The sequence below is a fragment of the Idiotropiscis lumnitzeri genome, chromosome 9 (assembly GCF_059441095.1).
Source record: "Idiotropiscis lumnitzeri isolate Australia: NSW breed Sydney's pygmy pipehorse chromosome 9, RoL_Ilum_1.0, whole genome shotgun sequence".
NCBI lineage: Eukaryota > Metazoa > Chordata > Actinopteri > Syngnathiformes > Syngnathidae > Idiotropiscis > Idiotropiscis lumnitzeri.
In genome coordinates, this window is record NC_142399.1 from 2455607 (window position 1) to 2473899 (window position 18293).

At 42.2% G+C, this 18293-nt stretch overlaps 1 protein-coding gene across 1 annotated transcript in view; it reads right to left on the reverse strand.

Moving 5' to 3' along the window:
• col19a1 (collagen, type XIX, alpha 1) overlaps positions 1-18293 on the reverse strand; it is an 87290-nt gene that overhangs the window by 8175 nt on the left and 60822 nt on the right. The window contains exons 29-50 of the mRNA XM_088305196.1: positions 18226-18261; positions 17217-17270; positions 16945-16998; positions 16423-16464; positions 14833-14937; positions 13997-14050; positions 13410-13463; positions 12861-12914; positions 12690-12743; positions 12520-12564; positions 9563-9613; positions 9355-9399; positions 7766-7792; positions 6597-6650; positions 5630-5674; positions 4704-4748; positions 4543-4605; positions 4023-4058; positions 2753-2797; positions 2263-2388; positions 1359-1425; positions 1142-1279 (exon numbers count right to left, since the gene is read on the reverse strand). Of these exons, the coding sequence (XP_088161322.1) occupies positions 1142-1279; positions 1359-1425; positions 2263-2388; positions 2753-2797; positions 4023-4058; positions 4543-4605; positions 4704-4748; positions 5630-5674; positions 6597-6650; positions 7766-7792; positions 9355-9399; positions 9563-9613; positions 12520-12564; positions 12690-12743; positions 12861-12914; positions 13410-13463; positions 13997-14050; positions 14833-14937; positions 16423-16464; positions 16945-16998; positions 17217-17270; positions 18226-18261 (1294 nt within the window). The remainder of the gene's footprint in view (positions 1-1141; positions 1280-1358; positions 1426-2262; positions 2389-2752; positions 2798-4022; positions 4059-4542; positions 4606-4703; positions 4749-5629; positions 5675-6596; positions 6651-7765; positions 7793-9354; positions 9400-9562; positions 9614-12519; positions 12565-12689; positions 12744-12860; positions 12915-13409; positions 13464-13996; positions 14051-14832; positions 14938-16422; positions 16465-16944; positions 16999-17216; positions 17271-18225; positions 18262-18293) is intronic.

The following is an 18293-nucleotide window of genomic DNA, read 5'->3' on the forward strand; positions in this document are numbered from 1 at the left end:
CAAATGTACGTCGAAGATCACCTCATTATAGAGCTGTTGCGTGCTCTAAGTAGGAACACTGATGATGATGATGATGATGACAAAATGCTGTATATGGAGAATTAATGAGGCCTACAGCGACGTACGGACGCTCGCTGGCCACAACATTATGTTGGGCTGTACAATGAAAATGAGGAACAATACACAAAGGTGGGTTTTTTTTCTTCTTTTTTTTCCGCTTAGGAGTTACTGCCACACTTGGCCCAAATAAAAGCAGATAACAAAAAGTACAAATACATTTCTCAATCCGCACCAAAACTTAATGGGTTCTTCTTAGCTTCACGCGCTAAATGCCAACACGGTTTGCTCGAAATTAATTGACTTGAGTTGGTAGGTAACTCACTCACAAACTAACTTTTTTTGGCTGTAGTTTAGCAACTGCTTTGAATTTCAAAGTGTGTCCCTTATATTTGGTTCCCGTCAAAAAACAAAATATTAGGAACATCTGTCAGGATTCATATGCCAAACATTTTTCCACAACATTTACCTCTTACTAGATTATACAAGTATAACTAATGTCGGGCCAGTCAGGGTTGCAATTTGCTAGATTATAGGAATGTGCAAAAAAAAATAAAAAACACAAAACAATCCACAATGATGCTTCTTAAGAATTGTCTATAAAGTGGACCCTGATTGCTCATGCGTTGGCACCAGTGGATTCACCTATTTCGATTTAATAAATATATATATATTTTAAAACTTTTTTTTTTCTTTTTTAATTACTGGAGGTTGAGAACCATTTTTCAAGACTTGGTTGGGTTAATCTTCCCCCCCCCCATTGCATTTACAATGGCCATCCATTACATGCTTCCATGATTATTCGTGACGGTTGTTCATACAGCCTAATGAAAGCAAACTTGAATTTAGAGAGATAGCTCAATATTCAAAGTAAGCATTTTTAAGAGTACTTAAACGTCACATCCCTATTCTTTGTATTGCATCATATCATAGGATGCAAAGTCGCACGGCATAATAATTAGATTGACTCCAATGGAAAGTGTACTGGGCCACTGTCGATGGAGTTGCAAATCTCTACTAGATAAGGTTCGGCAACAACGGACTAATAAAGTTTCAGTGGGTAGTTTGAAGATTGAGCTCATACCTTGAGGACCAGGAGAACCGGGCTCTCCCGGTGAGCCCGGCAAGCCGTCCTTGCCAGGTCGTCCCGGAGGCCCTTGGACTTGTGAGGCTAAAATGCCAGCAGGCAACTTCTGAAGCGTGGCAGCGCTCGACAGCTTTTCTACAAGACACGGCACACCAGATGTCACAACGAAAAGGAGAGTGAAAAAAAAAAAAAGACACATTGGCAACCATTGTACCTTCAAAGATCCTTAATATTTCAGTCCTGATGAACATTTTGATTTCTTCCATGAAGGTGGGGTCGCCCTGTCGATAGAGATGGTCATTCATTTTCCTCTAAGAGTGAAATGTCAGCCGGAGCAAAGCAAATAATTATTATAACTACATGGAAATCAAGATGCACGTCTTGTCCGTCAAATTAACCATCTCCTCCAGACTGTTTGTACAAACGAGCATGTCAAACATTATGCCAGGACCACCATGACTATTACCGTCAATCACCCGGAAGACTTTTGGGGAAAATGTTGTTTTTATTTAAAAGGCATATCTACAATCACGCCATCAATTGATTTTTTTTCTTGAGGTTTTTCAAACGTTTGACAACAATGTCAAAACAAGTTTTGTTCACACTGACGAGCACAAAATGTTGCTACGTGTAAGAGCAGAAATGTCATTCTGGGAAAAGCTACGATAATAACGCGCGGTGGTCCACACTTGGTGATTTGATTTGGATTCATTGGTGGCTGCCTTCAATGAATACGTAGAATGTGGAGTGGTGTGTAAAAAAAAAAAAGGGGGGGGGGGCACTGACAGTCCAATGCAAAAAAAAAAAAAAAATTCCACCACCCTCTTCCTGGCGACGATCCTTGAAAAGTGTTTTTTTTTTTTTTTTTTTCAAAATCTTTTATCTGCTGTTGCCGTTTAATCATTGTTGAAAATGACCACTTTTAACAAAAGACAACAAGCATTTACAACAAATGGTCCCATCTTTTTCTTTCTCTTTCCATCTCCTCAGGGCGGATCGTCACTTCAGTGCTGATGGTCACCGCAGCAACAGCAAATACTCGTGCAATCACAAATGTACACTTTAAAGAATCTCCGGGAACTGTTCCGAACGGAATTCATGTTCTATTCATGACTTACCAACTGTCCTGGAGGACCAGTATCTCCTTTTTGTCCCGGGGGTCCACTCGGGCCGATCCGGCCACCATCTCCGGGGCGTCCTCGCTCTCCCTGGACACCTCTCTCTCCGGGAATTCCAGGATCACCCTGCGTGCGTGAAACCCGAGCATGTTGCTGCTTCAATTAACTACTCGCACAGTTGCAGTTGCGCACGACTCGAATTAGAGAGTGCATGTTAAACATTTTAAACAACAACATTATACAAAATGCTTTGCAAGCATTGGGATATAAATAAAAAGGCAAATAGAAAGACGGATGAATAAAGACACCAAAAAAATGTAAACAAAATAAAAACGGTAAAAAGAGCAATAATGTCTGGACTGGTTGCAAGTCAATCGCAAGACGCATACGTATATAAAAACATAAATAAATCATTTTTACGAGGAGAACAAGAACGGGATTCGGACGCAGAACAGTGTAGACGGTGAGAAACCAGAATATTGCGACTTACACGTTCACCTTTGGATCCTCTGTCCCCAAGTCGCCCTGGTGCTCCCTTTTAATAAAAAAAAAATACAATTCTTAGGATACGAAAAAATATGTCCAGCCTTCTCTATGCTAACATGCATTCGCCGCACAATACACTGTTTTATGAATTCATAAATGCACATATATTAAGAAATACATTTTGACCCATGTGCACCGTATGACATAAATGCACAAATGCTGAACAAAAAGTTTTTCGTGACAGAGATGGCGCCTTTGCTCAGATGAATGAGAACTGATTGCTTATTATCCCGCCCAGGTGTATTGTTTGTCTCGCTTCCCGCAATCTTTCACCTTCGGCAATGTCACGGCTGCTCTGCATCCCGCATGCTGGCTTCACTCCACTTTACTGTAGATGCAGTCGCAGCGAGCGAAAATACCAAGTGAAGCTCTTGAGCTGCATGTCACAACATCTTGTGTCTCCCAAGCCCACCCTGTCAGCCCTCATTGCTTCCTTTAAGCACACACTCGGCAACACCCATGGGAGCATCCTTGGATCCATTTCGAGACGGATAAAAGGAGCCGCGCAAGACAGTCTGGCATGGGATGTCAATTTTTTATTTTTTTATTATTTGGATTTTTTTAAATGGGGCAATACTCCCCCCTTACCTTCTTTAATCTTTACCACTCCTGATTCCCCAAAGCCTGAAGGGTGCTTTAAATCTATCGTCTTGCCCAGAGATTTACACAAATCTAAAGAAGCGATGCCACCTGCTAGATGGCACTGTTTCTCTACCAAAAAAACAGTCGGACAGCAGCGTAGTGAGACGTAACAAGACAAGTGCAGTGCAGGGATGAGAAAATCCAGGAGGAATACAAACCAATAATCAGAGGAAGACAATAAACTATTGGGGAAGTCATTAGCGCGCTCCGTGACATCATATTGTAAATCACAAAGGAAAATTTGAAATGACTTCTGCATGCTTACTCTGTATGATTATTCAGGAAACTTTGTTTTATAAATTTGACGCGTTATCTGAAATAATCCTCAGTTTTTCTTTAAAACATTGCGAGTATCAGCTCTTTAATTGGAGTTAAAAGGCTAGAAATCAACACAGGCTTCCATTTCGCTTAATCATGAAAACGTCAAACAATGTATGCAAATTGGTTGAATGCACTCAGCTAGCTTGAAAGAGGTACGGTTGGGATAAAAATCTGCTGCGCTATCTCCCTGCAGCTCGAAGGATGTAAAGCACTTTCCATAAGGGGATTTTGATGGTGTGCGCACAACTCACCTTGTAGCCGGGAGTTCCATCTTTTCCAGGTCGGCCCTGCTCAAGGAGCGCAACACAAACAAAGACATTTGGTATCAGCTCCTTCGATTGGATCAGCGCCACTGCACCCCTGCTAATCTCCAATTTAATGGGATATCTCAATGATCCTGATTGCTTGGCAAAAGCTCCGCCATTGGATGCTCGTGGAGAGGACATTACAGAAACAATCTTTTATGGTAATTACATCGAGGGATGTAATCATCTAAATGTGATGGCAAACACATTTTTTTTAGCCGTTGTTTTTGTAGCATGTATTTGTTGCCTCTTAACTCATTCACTGCCATTGACGGCTATGGTCGCCAAAAAACGACATTGGTTTTATCTGGGCTGGTAGTGGATTTAATGGTGAAATAACACCTACTGAGGTCGCTTAAAGACCACTGTGTTGGCCAAATCCAAGTTGACAGCCCACTCTGTGTGCTTTGGGAGCATGTAGCTGTGATTATAAGCGGAGACCAATAAAATACATGGAAGTCCTTACAGCAACACCTTGCGGTCCCTCGGGTCCCGGGAACCCTGTCTCTCCAAGTGGCCCCCTCTCCCCCTGTCAGAGAACAGAGAAGAGCCAACGTGTCAGTCGGCAGTGATAAAGGAATGACGTGCAGATTGACAGCTCAAAGCGAGTTGGAGGCTGCTGCTCACCGACTCTCCTGGGATCCCCGGTTCTCCCCGAGGGCCGGGCTTCCCCTGTCAATCAAAAGCAAAAGAAAAGAATCATCAGTGTTTGACAGACCCTCAATGGTGTCATATGTGGAGGAACTCTGCAGCCTCTCATTTATTATAGAACCAAGTTGCGGAGCACAAACACACAGCAGGTTATCCAGTGAATATAAAAAGTTTACACACCCCTGTTCAAAGGGCTTTTGTCATGTAAAAAAAGGAGACCAAGAAAAATCTTCGCAACCTTTTTCACCATTGATGTTATGCATAACATCTACAACTAATTTACCAATGTTAACTCATGTTAAAAAAATATTTAATTAGTGCGGGTGCATGCATGCATGCGTCTAACTTTCGAAGCGTTATCATGCACCGCACTTAATGTAACGGCAATTCAAAGTCTGTGGACGGAATCAAAATGTTTTAGAATAACGTATTTGTTGAATTTATACTATACAATACTGAGCATGTTTTTCTTAGCTTGCACTCAATTAAAAAAAATCATTAAAAATTAAAACTAATTCTAAAACTAAAATTAAGTGGTTTTGAAAAAAAGGTGTAAAAATTCAAGTTAAAAAACAAAACTTACAATGAAATAAAAACTAACTTTTATCAAATTGAAAAAAACGATGGTATAGTAACCCTGATCCCCAGTTATAAAAGGTTGTATAGCAGAATAATATATGATATATATATCATATATAATATATATATATATATATATATATATATATATATTATATATGATATATATATTATAAATGTGAACATGAATGGTGGGATGTCTGCAATTGGGTTAGGCTCCAGCTCAACCATGAGAAGTGCGAAGGGAAATGTATCGGTGGATGGATAGTGCAGGTGTACCTAATGAAGTGACCGATCAATATGACCAGAAGGAAGCAACTTACTGTAGGGCCCGGTATTCCAGGTGGACCAGACAGACCAACGTCTCCCTGAAGAAAATATTTCGTTCAAGTCAGACAAACAGTGCGTATAGAAGAGATCGTGTAGTACAAAGTGTAGTGTTGTGTTTCTCCGCAACACATCATCGTCACGTGTCTGACAATTGGACAGCAAAAAGTGACGCTTAACCGGGGGGGGGGGGAACATGATTTCTACCCACTATCGCAAAAGGGGATAATGATTATAAGGAAGATAACACCTTCTAATGAACTTGATGAACACTTTGCATGTCAGCGTTTCTGTCAAAGACAAAATGTTCCACATCGTCACCACACCAGCAACTTCTGCAGAACAGGTTTGATATGCAAAGTTTCATGCGATGATATTTTGGTCAAAAAGTTTGACATGAAGTCGACTTGCCACACTCGCTACGTCTCGCTTTCCTTCTATCCTCGACGCCGAGACTTGGCAACTGTCATATATTATCATACAGAATCACTTCCTGATAAATAAATGATTTTATTTTGGAGCAGTGCTCCCCTTCAGCGGCGAAAGTGGAATTTTCAAACCAGAATTGTGAAAAGAAATCCGTAAACATGCTCGGGCTGACAAATTAACTGAAGTGAAGAACTAAACACATTTGGACATACATTGCACACATCCACAATTGGCTTCGGCATTTACTCCTTCAAATTCTTTGACGGATAGAGGAAAACGTTTTTTATGTTGTACTGTTCAATGTCAAATAGGAAACTTCTAACTAAAGGACCGAGGGTGACAAATTCAGAAGTCAGAAGTCAAAAAAGTCAATCCAGTCTACAGTATTTTTTTTCCTGACAACCATAAAAAAATTGCGACATAAGCGTAAGCATTTGGCCTTTATATTAGATTTAATACAGATGAATACAATTCAGTTCAACAAAATAATAATACTCCATTTCAAGTTTGTTTTTATAAGATGCCTTTGCTTACCTTCGCACCCGGTAGTCCTTCAAGGCCAGGTAATCCCATGAGCCCCGGTTCTCCCTACAAGTAATCAAAAATGACACACTCAGCTGGGTAAACGTTTAAAAAAAAACACTGCTTGTGAAGACTAAAATTGCTTTTATCTCCTGTTGCTATTTTGGTCTGGCAGTCCTTATAAGGGCAGTTGATGAGCTCTCGGAAGGTGTCGTTATTTTATGGCTGTCAGTAACTGTTAGGACATCAAATATAGATCCAAAGTACGTGGCTCACGGTAAATTAAATTCCGCATGACACACGACGTCACGCATTTCGATCTGCTGCGCTCTCAGCACACTCTCGACCCAGTATTAATACGAGCCTTCACACGTCAATGCGAAGATGATCCTGAGGGAACAATACTTCGGGCTCGCTGCATTATATTATATGATCTATGGCGTGCGCTGTCACAATTTGTGGGCTGTAGATGAGCCGCCCCATTTTAAAAATCCCAATCAGGCTTACTTTGTGCCCTAAAAATAGAGAGCTATTCGCAGCGGCGTGAACAAGAGCTGGCCTCTATTGAGCTCATTTTGTTGAAGCTGCCATGAAGAAACGCCATTACACGGAAAAGAGGGGCAACTGGCGCAGACAGAGATGGATTGTGCAGGTAATTGTCACACATGTAGATTGTCACGAGTAAGGGAGCGCGGTTAAGGGGAGAGCGGGGCCAGCCAGTGGGATCAGCTGTGAGACGGATTGAGGCAATTCCGCCACAGCACTGGTGCTGCTCACACAATTTATTAAAATGTCAAATTAACATCTTGGTGAAAAATCACAGTGCAACAAAACAATAAAATCGACAATTGGCCCCGTGCGAATAAAGAATTCACAGTGATGGTAGGAGCAGAGTTGTTTCCACGTCTGGGTGGATTGTTTTCAGGCATCAGGTGGGGGCTGGTGGGGGGGGGGTGCACGTGAAGAGCGTTGAAGATTCATGGGTTCCCGTTGGCAAGACAATGTGGTCCTACTGTTTCATATTTTCAGGAGACAACAGTTTGGGCGTGTTTTGGAATTCAGCAGGTGGAGACTTCAGAGCACATCGACTGATTGTGAGTATGCACATTGATCGAAATAAATTGATGACAACTTAATCAACACTAGATTTTTCATTGAAAAAAAAAAAAGTTTCAACTTACTGCGAAGCCTTCATCTCCTTTGGGGCCCTTAAAAATAAAGGACAGATAAATGCGATGATTGTTCTCAAAAAAAAAAAAAAGATTTAAGTGGCATTTTGCTACTGTTTGTGTTGGAATTGAAACATTATGATCACTTGCTCAATAAAACAGTCAGCAAGAGTACAATAAAAATATTTAGTATTTTTTTGGTTTAAAATATGGTAATCATGAAGTTTGCAATATAAAAATGATTTAAAAAATGAAAGAAAGCAAATTATCTCAGAAGTTGATTTAAAAAAATTCAAAATAGCATTAGAAGTGTAATCTTCACCTTATTTGGAATACGATCACGTTCACATGTAAATTCATCCGTTTGGAAAATGTAAATGATCATGTTTGCAATGTGACACGCGCAGTGGCGTGGTGGCCATTGGGAATTTCGGGAAAATGTGTGAATTTTCCCAAACGGCCGGTGCATTTCATGGCTGGTCCGGGGGCAAAGCTGCCGTTTGCTGGCTCTACTACGACGTCGAGATAACATTTCAGCGTGTGACGGCCGTACCCCGTCAACGTCTACGTTTCGGCACGTGATGACCGCTGATAAACGGCTGGCTTGTCTGAGATGGAAGTCCAAACATTCATTCCACCAAGCAGAGTACTCCGATTAAATTACCTTTATAGGATTCATTATTATTTAAAAAAAAAAAAATGCACATTTAAAGTGGCCCATTCGTTAAGCAGTGTACACGTTTCGCTGGCGACGGCATATATCTGCCTCGGACGTTAATTTTAAATTTAACGTCCGCTACATTTTCCAAATGGGTGTCTATGGAAAACGCCACACTCTACAAATTACAGGCAGCCTCAGACTTCAGTGAGTGACGTTTCTTTACCGGGTGCGCACACATGAGCCGATTACGCACGGTGGGTGGGCCAGAAGTCACGACGCATCGGTAGAAAGTGCGCAAGTCAGGTGCTTGAATTTAAAAAAAAAAAAAAAGCACTACATCCCATATGTCTTGTATTTAGCGGTAGTCACGCTTTGAGATCTTCACCATGTTTGGAAAATGCAAATGATTCATGTATTATGTTCCGTGTAAATTACCAAGACGGCGGAATGGTGAAGATTTAACTGTGGTTCATGGAGATTCTTTTTGCGCCCCGCCCCTCTAAGGTGTTGTGCAGAAATGATCCCCGTGGGGCCTTAGATTGGATGTCTCCCTGGGCCTGACGAGATTACAAACTGCCTGATAAGGAAGAGCAGTGCAAGGGGAATTTCAAAGTGGGCCATTTGGGCTTGACACTATGTGGCTGAACTCTGACTCCCATTTGCAAATGGCTGATGTTTTGTGCATCCCGGGGCAGGTCAGAGACATCTGTCTGAGAATCAGGAAGCCTCTTAGCCTTAACCGACCAAGCGGCAGCAACAGCTCTCAATGAATGTGGCTGAGTGTGATACGAGGGCCTCAGAAGCTGAGATAACACTGGAGGGCGGCTGTTTCTTTTTTTTTTCTTATACGGCTCTCAAGAACCAACATGTCTGCCTGCTGACGTTTCTTCACTGTGCACTTTGAAGGAATCACTTGAAGCATAACGATGATTATACTTACCGGCGCACCGGGAGCCCCAGGGGGTCCTAAAATAGCTCCACCACTCTGAAAAGACGAGATTTTGACTTTATGGTTTTCGATTCCACAATATGGGTCAAAACGAATCTCAACCACAGGCATGGACTTTTTCTGCCAAAATGATTGATGGCGTTGCACGGCGCACCCCATGCATCACCGTATCACAACGACAAAGTATAAAGGTCGTTACCTGCAGCTTGTACAGACTGCTCATCCCATTGCCCTCCACATAGGGTACACCCTAAAACACAACCAGCAGTAAATCACATCACATTTCATCCAACAGAGCTACCTTGCTGAGATTCTTCAGCATCAATAGTTGCTACAGTAGGCCCCAGGCAGGTATTTACAGTAATACCCCGCTACTTCGCGGTTCACCTTTCGCGGGTTCAGTGCTTCGCGGGTCTAAAAAATATTCGGGGGCATTGTAGTTTCGCCGAGCGGCACGAGGGGGCGCTGGAGCGGTTAGACGGCCGGCGTGCGCCGAAGAAGAGCGTGGGCGAAGAGGAGAGTGGACGAAGAAGAGCACGTTCCCCGGGCACGGGCGGTGTCGAGCGGCCCCTAAGTTTAACCGAATGGAAGCTCCGGAGTAGGAGGGCATGCTCGCGTCACAGTAAGCCGAAGAGGAGCACCTTCCCCGGGCACGGGCGGTTCCAAGCGGCCCCTAAGTTTAACCGAATGGAAGCTCCGGGGGAGGAGAGCGGGCGTGTGTCACAGTTAAGCCGAATAGGAGCACCTTCCCCGGGCACGGGCGGGGCGAAATGAAACCGAGTTCAACCGAACGGAGACACGCTTCGGGGGAGCAGGTCCGGCGTGCGTGACAATTAAGCCGGAGAGGAGCACCTCTTCCGCCCGGGCACGAGCGCAGCGCGAGGCTGTCAGTTATGAATGAATAAATGAATAAATAAATAAATGAAGAATGCCACCAGACGGCGTACCAGCAGGTAAAAGTCGAAGTAATTAAATAAATACAAAAAGAAGTAATTGAATAAATACAAAAATAATGGCTGGGGAATAAAAAAATAATAAGTTTTAATAATATATTTTTTTTTTGTTATAACATGAATTTCATTCTCTCTCTCTCTACCCGTATATATATATATATATATATATATATATATATATATATATATATATATATATATATACGGGTAGATATTTTTAAGCATTTTTGAAGGTGCGCCGCTACTTCGCGGATTTTCAGTTTTCGCGGGTGTCCTCGGTCCCCATTAACCGCGATAACCGGGGTATTACTGTACCACTAAACCTTGAAAAGCTACACCGAGGCGATCAATACCTCATTTGGTGAATTCACTCTGAGACGTGATGGGTGACAACAGAATACAATGAGAAGTGTGAACTTCATAAATCCTAACGTCAGTGGTGGGGCGGTCAAGGCCTTCAAGGTAGTGATGGCTAAATGAAGCTTCAAGCCTGCTTCATGAACCAGTTGTAGTATTTTTGGACTCCTGTCGATGGCAGTCTCTGTTTGACATTGGGCTGAAGGCACACTGAATTGCCATTTTTTAAACCCTTCATTTAAAGCTACAGTGCCATCTAGAGGACTCAAAAATACAACAACTGGTTCGTGAAGCAAATTTGAAGCTTCATTTTCCCATCACTACTTCAAGGCCTTTTCTGTAGGCCTAACATAATCAAGAAATCATGATCATATTCTTCACATTGATGTCATATTGTATCCTAGTGTTGAAAAGCGCTATGCGGAATCAACACACCCGAAAGTCGCAACTGGCGGCCGTTCGAAAATCTAAAATTGATTCTTGTTTTTTAAACCATAATAGCTGAAGGAGGGAAAAGTGTGGATTTGATTGCAGATACACTTGAGAGGCCATTTTCAAGACAGACCTTTCAAGAGAAGCTAGATTGTGGAACACTCAGTGGTGCGTGAGTGCAAATTATTTCTCCAGCCACGGTGTCATAAATGATGGTATTCTGAGGGGGATTGATTCAAGTCGGACTAAGTTTGACTTTACTGAAGGCCCACGTGTGAAATGCACGGCCCGCCACTGACTAACACAGTCCAAGAAGTGAGAACAACTTTTGAGGAGTGAAAATGAGGATACAACTTAGATTTCTTGGTTCCGTGTTCCGATCCAAACTTGTTTTTGCCCGATTTAGATCGGTGAATGAAAGCTTTTAAAAGAGAAAGGGAGTTTAGGTGCTCATTTAGAGGCAAGTGGATGCCTGTGCCCTTTTCAGGCCACTGAGCCATCCCCTGTCCTCCCAGACTGCACTTTACGAGGCCAGGGTGCGTGGGGGTGCAAGGCAGGTTCAAGGGGACGCCTGATGAATTATAGATTAGCTTTGGACGGGCTTACTCACTGGCCTTTTAGAGGAAGCGAACATGGTTCAATGCCAGCAAGCGGGTCGTCACAATGTCATCATATTTGGACTTGTTTGTCATTTACCCCCCCCCCCCCCCCATCTCGTCTTGCACTAAATACCGTTATGTGTAGTGAAAGCAGACTGAGGGTCAGTTGAGCATGGAGGACATGTCAAGGCAGTCGTGTTCTAAATACAAAACATTTGTGGAAATGTTTTCATTCTGCTGATTGACAACAAAAATCGGCTACAAAATAATCAAATAAAATCACAAGAAGAAAATAACACAAGAAAATGGACATATTAAAATCAAACCAGGAAGTACTTATCCATTAAAAGCTTTTTGAATGGAAATAAGTTGAATTAATTTGCTGTCTCTGTCAGACTGTAACGGCGATTCTAGGTGAGATTAGTAACATCCATCCATACACCTCAATGAACAATTTGCCCTAATTTAAAAATTAAAGGGGAAGTCAAGTCAAAAAAATTCTTACAATAATATAAGTGGTTTGGATAATGGATGGATGGATAAAACACGGGATTGTAAAATTAGAATTAAGCAGCAAAATCCAGCCATTTTGATCCATCTCACGGGGTGGTCATTTTGTCACTTGCTGTTGACTGAAAATGACAAGTTGCTCAGTGCTCAGGTAACGCACCAATCACGGCTCAGCTTAAGAAGGTCACATGTCTAGACTCAGAAAACAGGTGAACATATTGTCAAGTAAATTTTTGACTTGACTCAACTTCCAGCTCTCAGCACGTTTGTAATTAGCAGCCTGAATTTGTTTTCTGATAACTTACTGGAGGTCCTGGAAGGCCGGGTCGACCAGGAGGTCCTTCATTTCCCTGTCATAGGCAAACCACAATATAATTGGTCAGAAATCTGCTCAAAGAAAAATGCTTCCTACTCACAGTTACAAGTCGATGAAATCCAGTATTAAAAAAAATAAATAAATAAATAATAATCTTACTCGTTCCCCTTTTGATCCAGTTTGACCCATCGGACCTGGGCGGCCCATGACCCCCTAAAAACCAAACAGAACAGTCAACGTTTCATTCAGCATCAAAATGTGTTTCGGTTGTTATGACGACATAACGTTTTTGCTTTTGTTGACAGACTTTAATAAACATGAACGTCTTACCGGCTCCCCGGTGCGACCTGTCACTCCAGGAAGTCCCGGGACTCCAGGAGGCCCCTGAGACAGTGGTGATTTGTCACTTTGGTCAAAATCAAACAATAGCGATATAGCGGAACTTCCGGACGATCGAACACAAGTGAATATAAGCCACACCCACACGTTTGTGGACTGTTCCGTCGCCGGGGGTCGATGTGCCGAAGGTTGGCCTTTGTACCAACTTACTTAGTTATAGATCTCCCACCCCCCAAACCTATAGTCTTTTATTTACTGAATGATTCCCATAATCAACCTTTTGTGATTTCTCAAATAAAAAAAAAAATATTCTTCTGGGTCTTGTGACTTCTTTGTGTTGAGAAACAATGCACGAGACAGTTTCTTTCATTAGCACGGACACATTTACGGAGAACTTTATTCCTATGACCTCAGAAGGCAAAAGACGGGGAATCGAGACCCTCAAGCATCCAACATTTTTTTTGTCGCGTTAAAATAAAAAGGAATATCTCAATGTCGACTTTGTGCCAACTTTGACTTTTTTTTTTTTTTCACACTCACCTCGTCGCCCTTATCTCCCGTGGGACCAGTGAAGCCTCGCTCTCCTTTCACTCCCTGTGGGAGGGGGCGGGGGTTGGGGTGGCAGAAACAGTTTTAAAAAATTGGGACTAATTCATCAGTCATTAAGTTTGGATTCCAAGTTCATTTGCCAAGCGATATGTAAGCAAAAACACTGCAACGAGCAAATCCTTTGCATGACTGCGTAATTTGTAGAAGAGGTGAAACAACAAATGCCCTTCGATTTGAGATTTGTTTCATTGAACAATTTTTTTTTTGTAGCAAACGTAGTGAAAAAAAGGTCATTTTTGTTGTTAATTTTTTGGGGGTGCTATTTCTTTAAGAAATAAACTCTTGATTTTGTCTCGGTTTCCGATACTTGTCTCCACGAGTCTCTATAGCACTCAGCTATAAATTGTTTCCTTGCATCAATGTGGAGCAACACTGTCTCCATGGCAACAACTTTTGCGGCAAGCCCAACAGATGTCTTTCTCTACAGCTGGTTAGGCGACACGACATTTCTGAAATCTAACATGCCATGTACTAAAAAGCTTTCAAATGATGTACATATGTTGAGATCGCCATCCAACCTTTGGGCCTTCCTTCCCGGGATTCCCCATCGGACCTCTTGCACCCGGATCGCCCTGTTTAGAAGACAAACACACACGAACGAAAAAGTAAATACATTTGGAGTGTGCTTATAAGACGGTCCATGACGGAGTGAGGACAAGCGTTTTTATTGATTGGTTTCCAATATTAATCAGGTGCTGTGAAGATCGATTTTATGTCACGCGACATTCTCACGATCAAGAAATCACTGATATTTGATATTTTCCGTAGAAATCGCGAGTATTCGTATGATTATGGCCAATTAATCTATCAGGAGACCTCAGGGGTGGGCCCTCTCCCGAAGAACATTCGAAAGAGTCAGCGTCAGAGCGGCCAAAGTCTCCACACACAGTCTTCTATCACTCCTGCTGTAACGTGAGCCCACTGACGGCTAAAAACGAGTCGCTTCAAGCGGCCTCACCAGTAGTAGAGCAGTGGTTCGTTTTTCTTTTGCTGCTAATTAATAATAATTGCTAAACTTTACTCGTCAGGTTTTGTTTGAGTGTTTATAAATGGATCTTCCAGTTGTCGTTTGAATGTCCACATTTAAGTTTGGCGATGAACCAATGCTTTATTTTTTTTGTAAATCAATTCAATCTGGAATTTTTATTTTAGAAATGTAAAACAGACATTTCAGGCGGAGACCCATTTTTACAAAATATGAAAATGAAATGAATGCAAAATATATACCAGAAATATATACACGGGTGAAACAAATGTGACATGAAGCCCAGGTCGCCCTTATTAAAGGTTGAATCGAAAGTGACACGATAGCATCAGAAGTGTTTACAGGATCTAACTAATAAGTCACATGTACCTTTTCTCCCACCATGCCGTCATGTCCAAGCACTCCGTGGGAGCCCTTCTCTCCCTTTTGTCCAGTCAGCCCGGAAACTCTCATTTGGCAAGCACTGCAGGCGTTCTAGTAGCGCGGGGAGGGCGATGCAGGAAGCAAACGCGGTGACACAAATGAGATATCAAGTCGGCGTTTTCATCATTCATTATGTCACACCCCAGAGTGGAGGACAAGAGCGTAACTGACACAAAGTGTTCTTTAAATGTCTGCATAGCAGAAATAACGCGAACCCACCAACAGCGTCTCTCATCGAGGTGAGTGGTGAACTTTGTCAAAGTCATTGGCGGTGACATTTAGGCGAGAATTTTAAATATCACCATTCCTGATTCATTCGAAATATAAGGAGCCCACCTTCCAGCAGAATCGAGCATGCTGTGCCATTACAAGCAGCAAATATTTCAAATGCTAAATCTGAAAGAATATAAAAAATAAAAAAAGGAAGAATTTAACAACAACAGTTAACAATTTCAGGAATCAGTGACTCAAAGGTTCCTCACAATTGTTGATCATTTTTTCGAAAAGAAAAGAGCTTTTACGGAAAATTCCTTTAGGCGGTGGCAGCAGCAGCATGAGACATTTTCTAAAGCTTTTGTTATTGGCACATTAGTGCTGGCGCCAAAGCCGTCTCAATGCAGAGTTAGAAAAGTATCTTTCTGAATTTATGATCCAATATTGACCTTTGGACACATTTTTGCTCCCATTTCTTCGTCAGCTGACTTTAAAAGAGATTAGACTTTTTCTACGTTCACAAAAGGTCTAGAGCACGTGTGGGCAAACTACGGCCCGGGGGCCACTTGCGGCCCCGTTAAATGTTTTAGGCGAAGGTAGAAAGACGCACATTCGCGTCAGGGTTCGTTCAAGGTGGCAAATGTTCGCCTGTACTTTTGATCTCAAGTCCCTGTTTGCGAACGTCTTGCGAACATTTACGACATTGAACAAACCCCGACGAGCTCTGACGTGAATGTTGACAGCTGACATCCTCTTGAGGATAAGGTACAGAGGAGGCATGGAAAGAAATGAGCTTTTTGTGTACAGAGAAAACAAGTCTTCAATTTGTGAAAAATGGCATCAAAAATATGTATTGCAGGATAATGACAATTTTCACATCAAGTTGCCTCTGTAAACGTTACCAGGAAGTAGTGATGGGAAAATGAAGCTTCAAATTTGCTTCATGAACCAGTTGTTGTATTTTGGAGTAGATAGCAGATGGCACTGTTGGTTTAAAAAAATGGCAAGTCAGTGTGTTTTCAGCCCAATGTTGAACAGAGACTGCCATCTACAGGAGACCAAAAAGACTACAACTGGTTCATGAAGCAGATTTGAAGCTTCATTTGCCCATCACTGCCAGTAAGCGTTCCTCAAAACAGGCTGAGAGAAAAGTACTTCTGAATGTATCCTAGACAACCTGATGGAGGCACTCAAGGGCTTTACGTCGGGCTGTCGGCTCCCGCAAGCCATACATTTCCAGACGAGCAACACAATGAGCCGTTCCAAAATAATATAGTCAACCTCGGAGAGCTGCAATTATCATTAATTATAATGATAAAATACCTTGAGCAAAGCCGCCGTATCTCCAACAATTGGTAGTGCAGTCTAGGAGAAAAAGTAAAAAAAAAAATATAAAACATAGGACCCTTCAGGCTAGAACATTTATTATATTACAAAACTATTCAGATGTTCAATCTCCAAGGCTGTGGGGAAGCACTTGAATAGTTTTGTTGATAGACAACACAATTCTAACACAATCATATCGCCTCCCATTTTTTTTTTTATTCGCTTTGTTGTCCATGCGGTATGCGAGTCTTTACAAAGAGAACATTTGATTTTTCTTCCTTTTTTTTTTTTTCCTTACCACTAGCTTGTTGCAGACACAAACTATAAGAAATCTATAGACACAAACAGCAGTGGAGAGGGAGCAGGGGGGGTGAATTTTGTCATAAATGCCACCACCGTCCTGAAGGTAACATTAGGCCGTGAAAAGCAAGCCTGGCTGCAAATTACCCCCAAACCGGAGCTAACATTAGAAAATTTACCTTCACGGTGCAAATACGCAAATGGGATTTTCCAACTTACTGGTTCACCTGGCGGTCCAGCGGGACCTGGGGGGCCCGGTCTGCCAGGAGGGCCCTTTAAGTGAGAGAAAGAAAGAAGCTAACAATCCTTCTGGGAAGGAAATTAAGCGAACATGCCACACTGCAATTGCGCTTTCACTTCCGTCACAGCTGGTGGCAATGTGTGATCTGACACTCGGGTTCAGCCCCAGCGAGATGACAGTCATTATGTTGGCTTGTATCGGCACACTTGGCAGGGGGGTGCATAGAGTGATGGGGGGAAAAAAAACTCACCTCTCTTCCTGGAACTCCAGCAGGCCCAGGTGAACCTGGGGATCCACGAAGACCCTGAAAAACATCCATCAGTCGCGATGACTTAGTCAAATATAACAGTTGGCAAATGCAAATGTTTGAATAATTTACTGTGGAACCTCCAATCTCGTTTTCATATCAAGCAATACAATCCATAATTCAGACAAAATGGCATTCTGTATTGATTTAACATTCTTAAAGGGGTAGTCAACCCAAAAAAATGTTCCTTACTCAAATTCTTTCACTCACTGCGTTTGTGGAATATGTGTTAAGCATCAAAAAGCATCCATTTTCATCTCTGTCAGGGGGCGGCCATTTTGTCACTTCTGTCGATTGAAAATGACATCACATTTGCTCAGGGTTCAGATAATGACCAATCAAGGCACAGTTTGGGGAAAGAAGTGAGGTCGTATTGGTCGTTATCTGAGCCTTAAACAACTGTGATGTCATTTTGAGTCGACAGAAGACAAAATGGCCGCCCCCTGACATGGCAAAAAAAACGGGTGGATTTTGTTGCTTAACTCAAGATTAAATAGAATGACAAGTTTAAACCCGTCACCCCCTTTAAATCCGTACCTCACTGAGTGGCGATGCTTTGTTTTTATATCAGGTTCCGTTCAATGTTGCAAAAGGTTGCAAAAACGTTCTCCACACACTTTTAGTTTTTCCTGTCCCCATGCAATTTTGAACATGTTCCAAATTTCAACAGAACAAATTTGCAAAATTTTGCAACCATAAATGAACCCTGGCGAAAAAAACAGCAAACACTCACAACCTTGGCCGCTCAGTAAAATTTGGGCTTTAGACGCTCACTGAACTGAAGTCTCTCATGGTTTGCTGACATCTCACGTGATGACGTTTCAAACTCCGAGTTTTGACTTTCCAAAATGTGCAACTTTATAACAAAGTGTATACAGCTTGTTGTCGTTTCAATACGCTGGAAACGAAAGAGAATGTATGTTTTGGTGGATTTTGAGTAGATTCCACAAACCTCAAATCCTGGCTTTCCCGGAGGTCCCACCGGGCCCTGAGAACACATCACGCTGCTTGTTAACACCG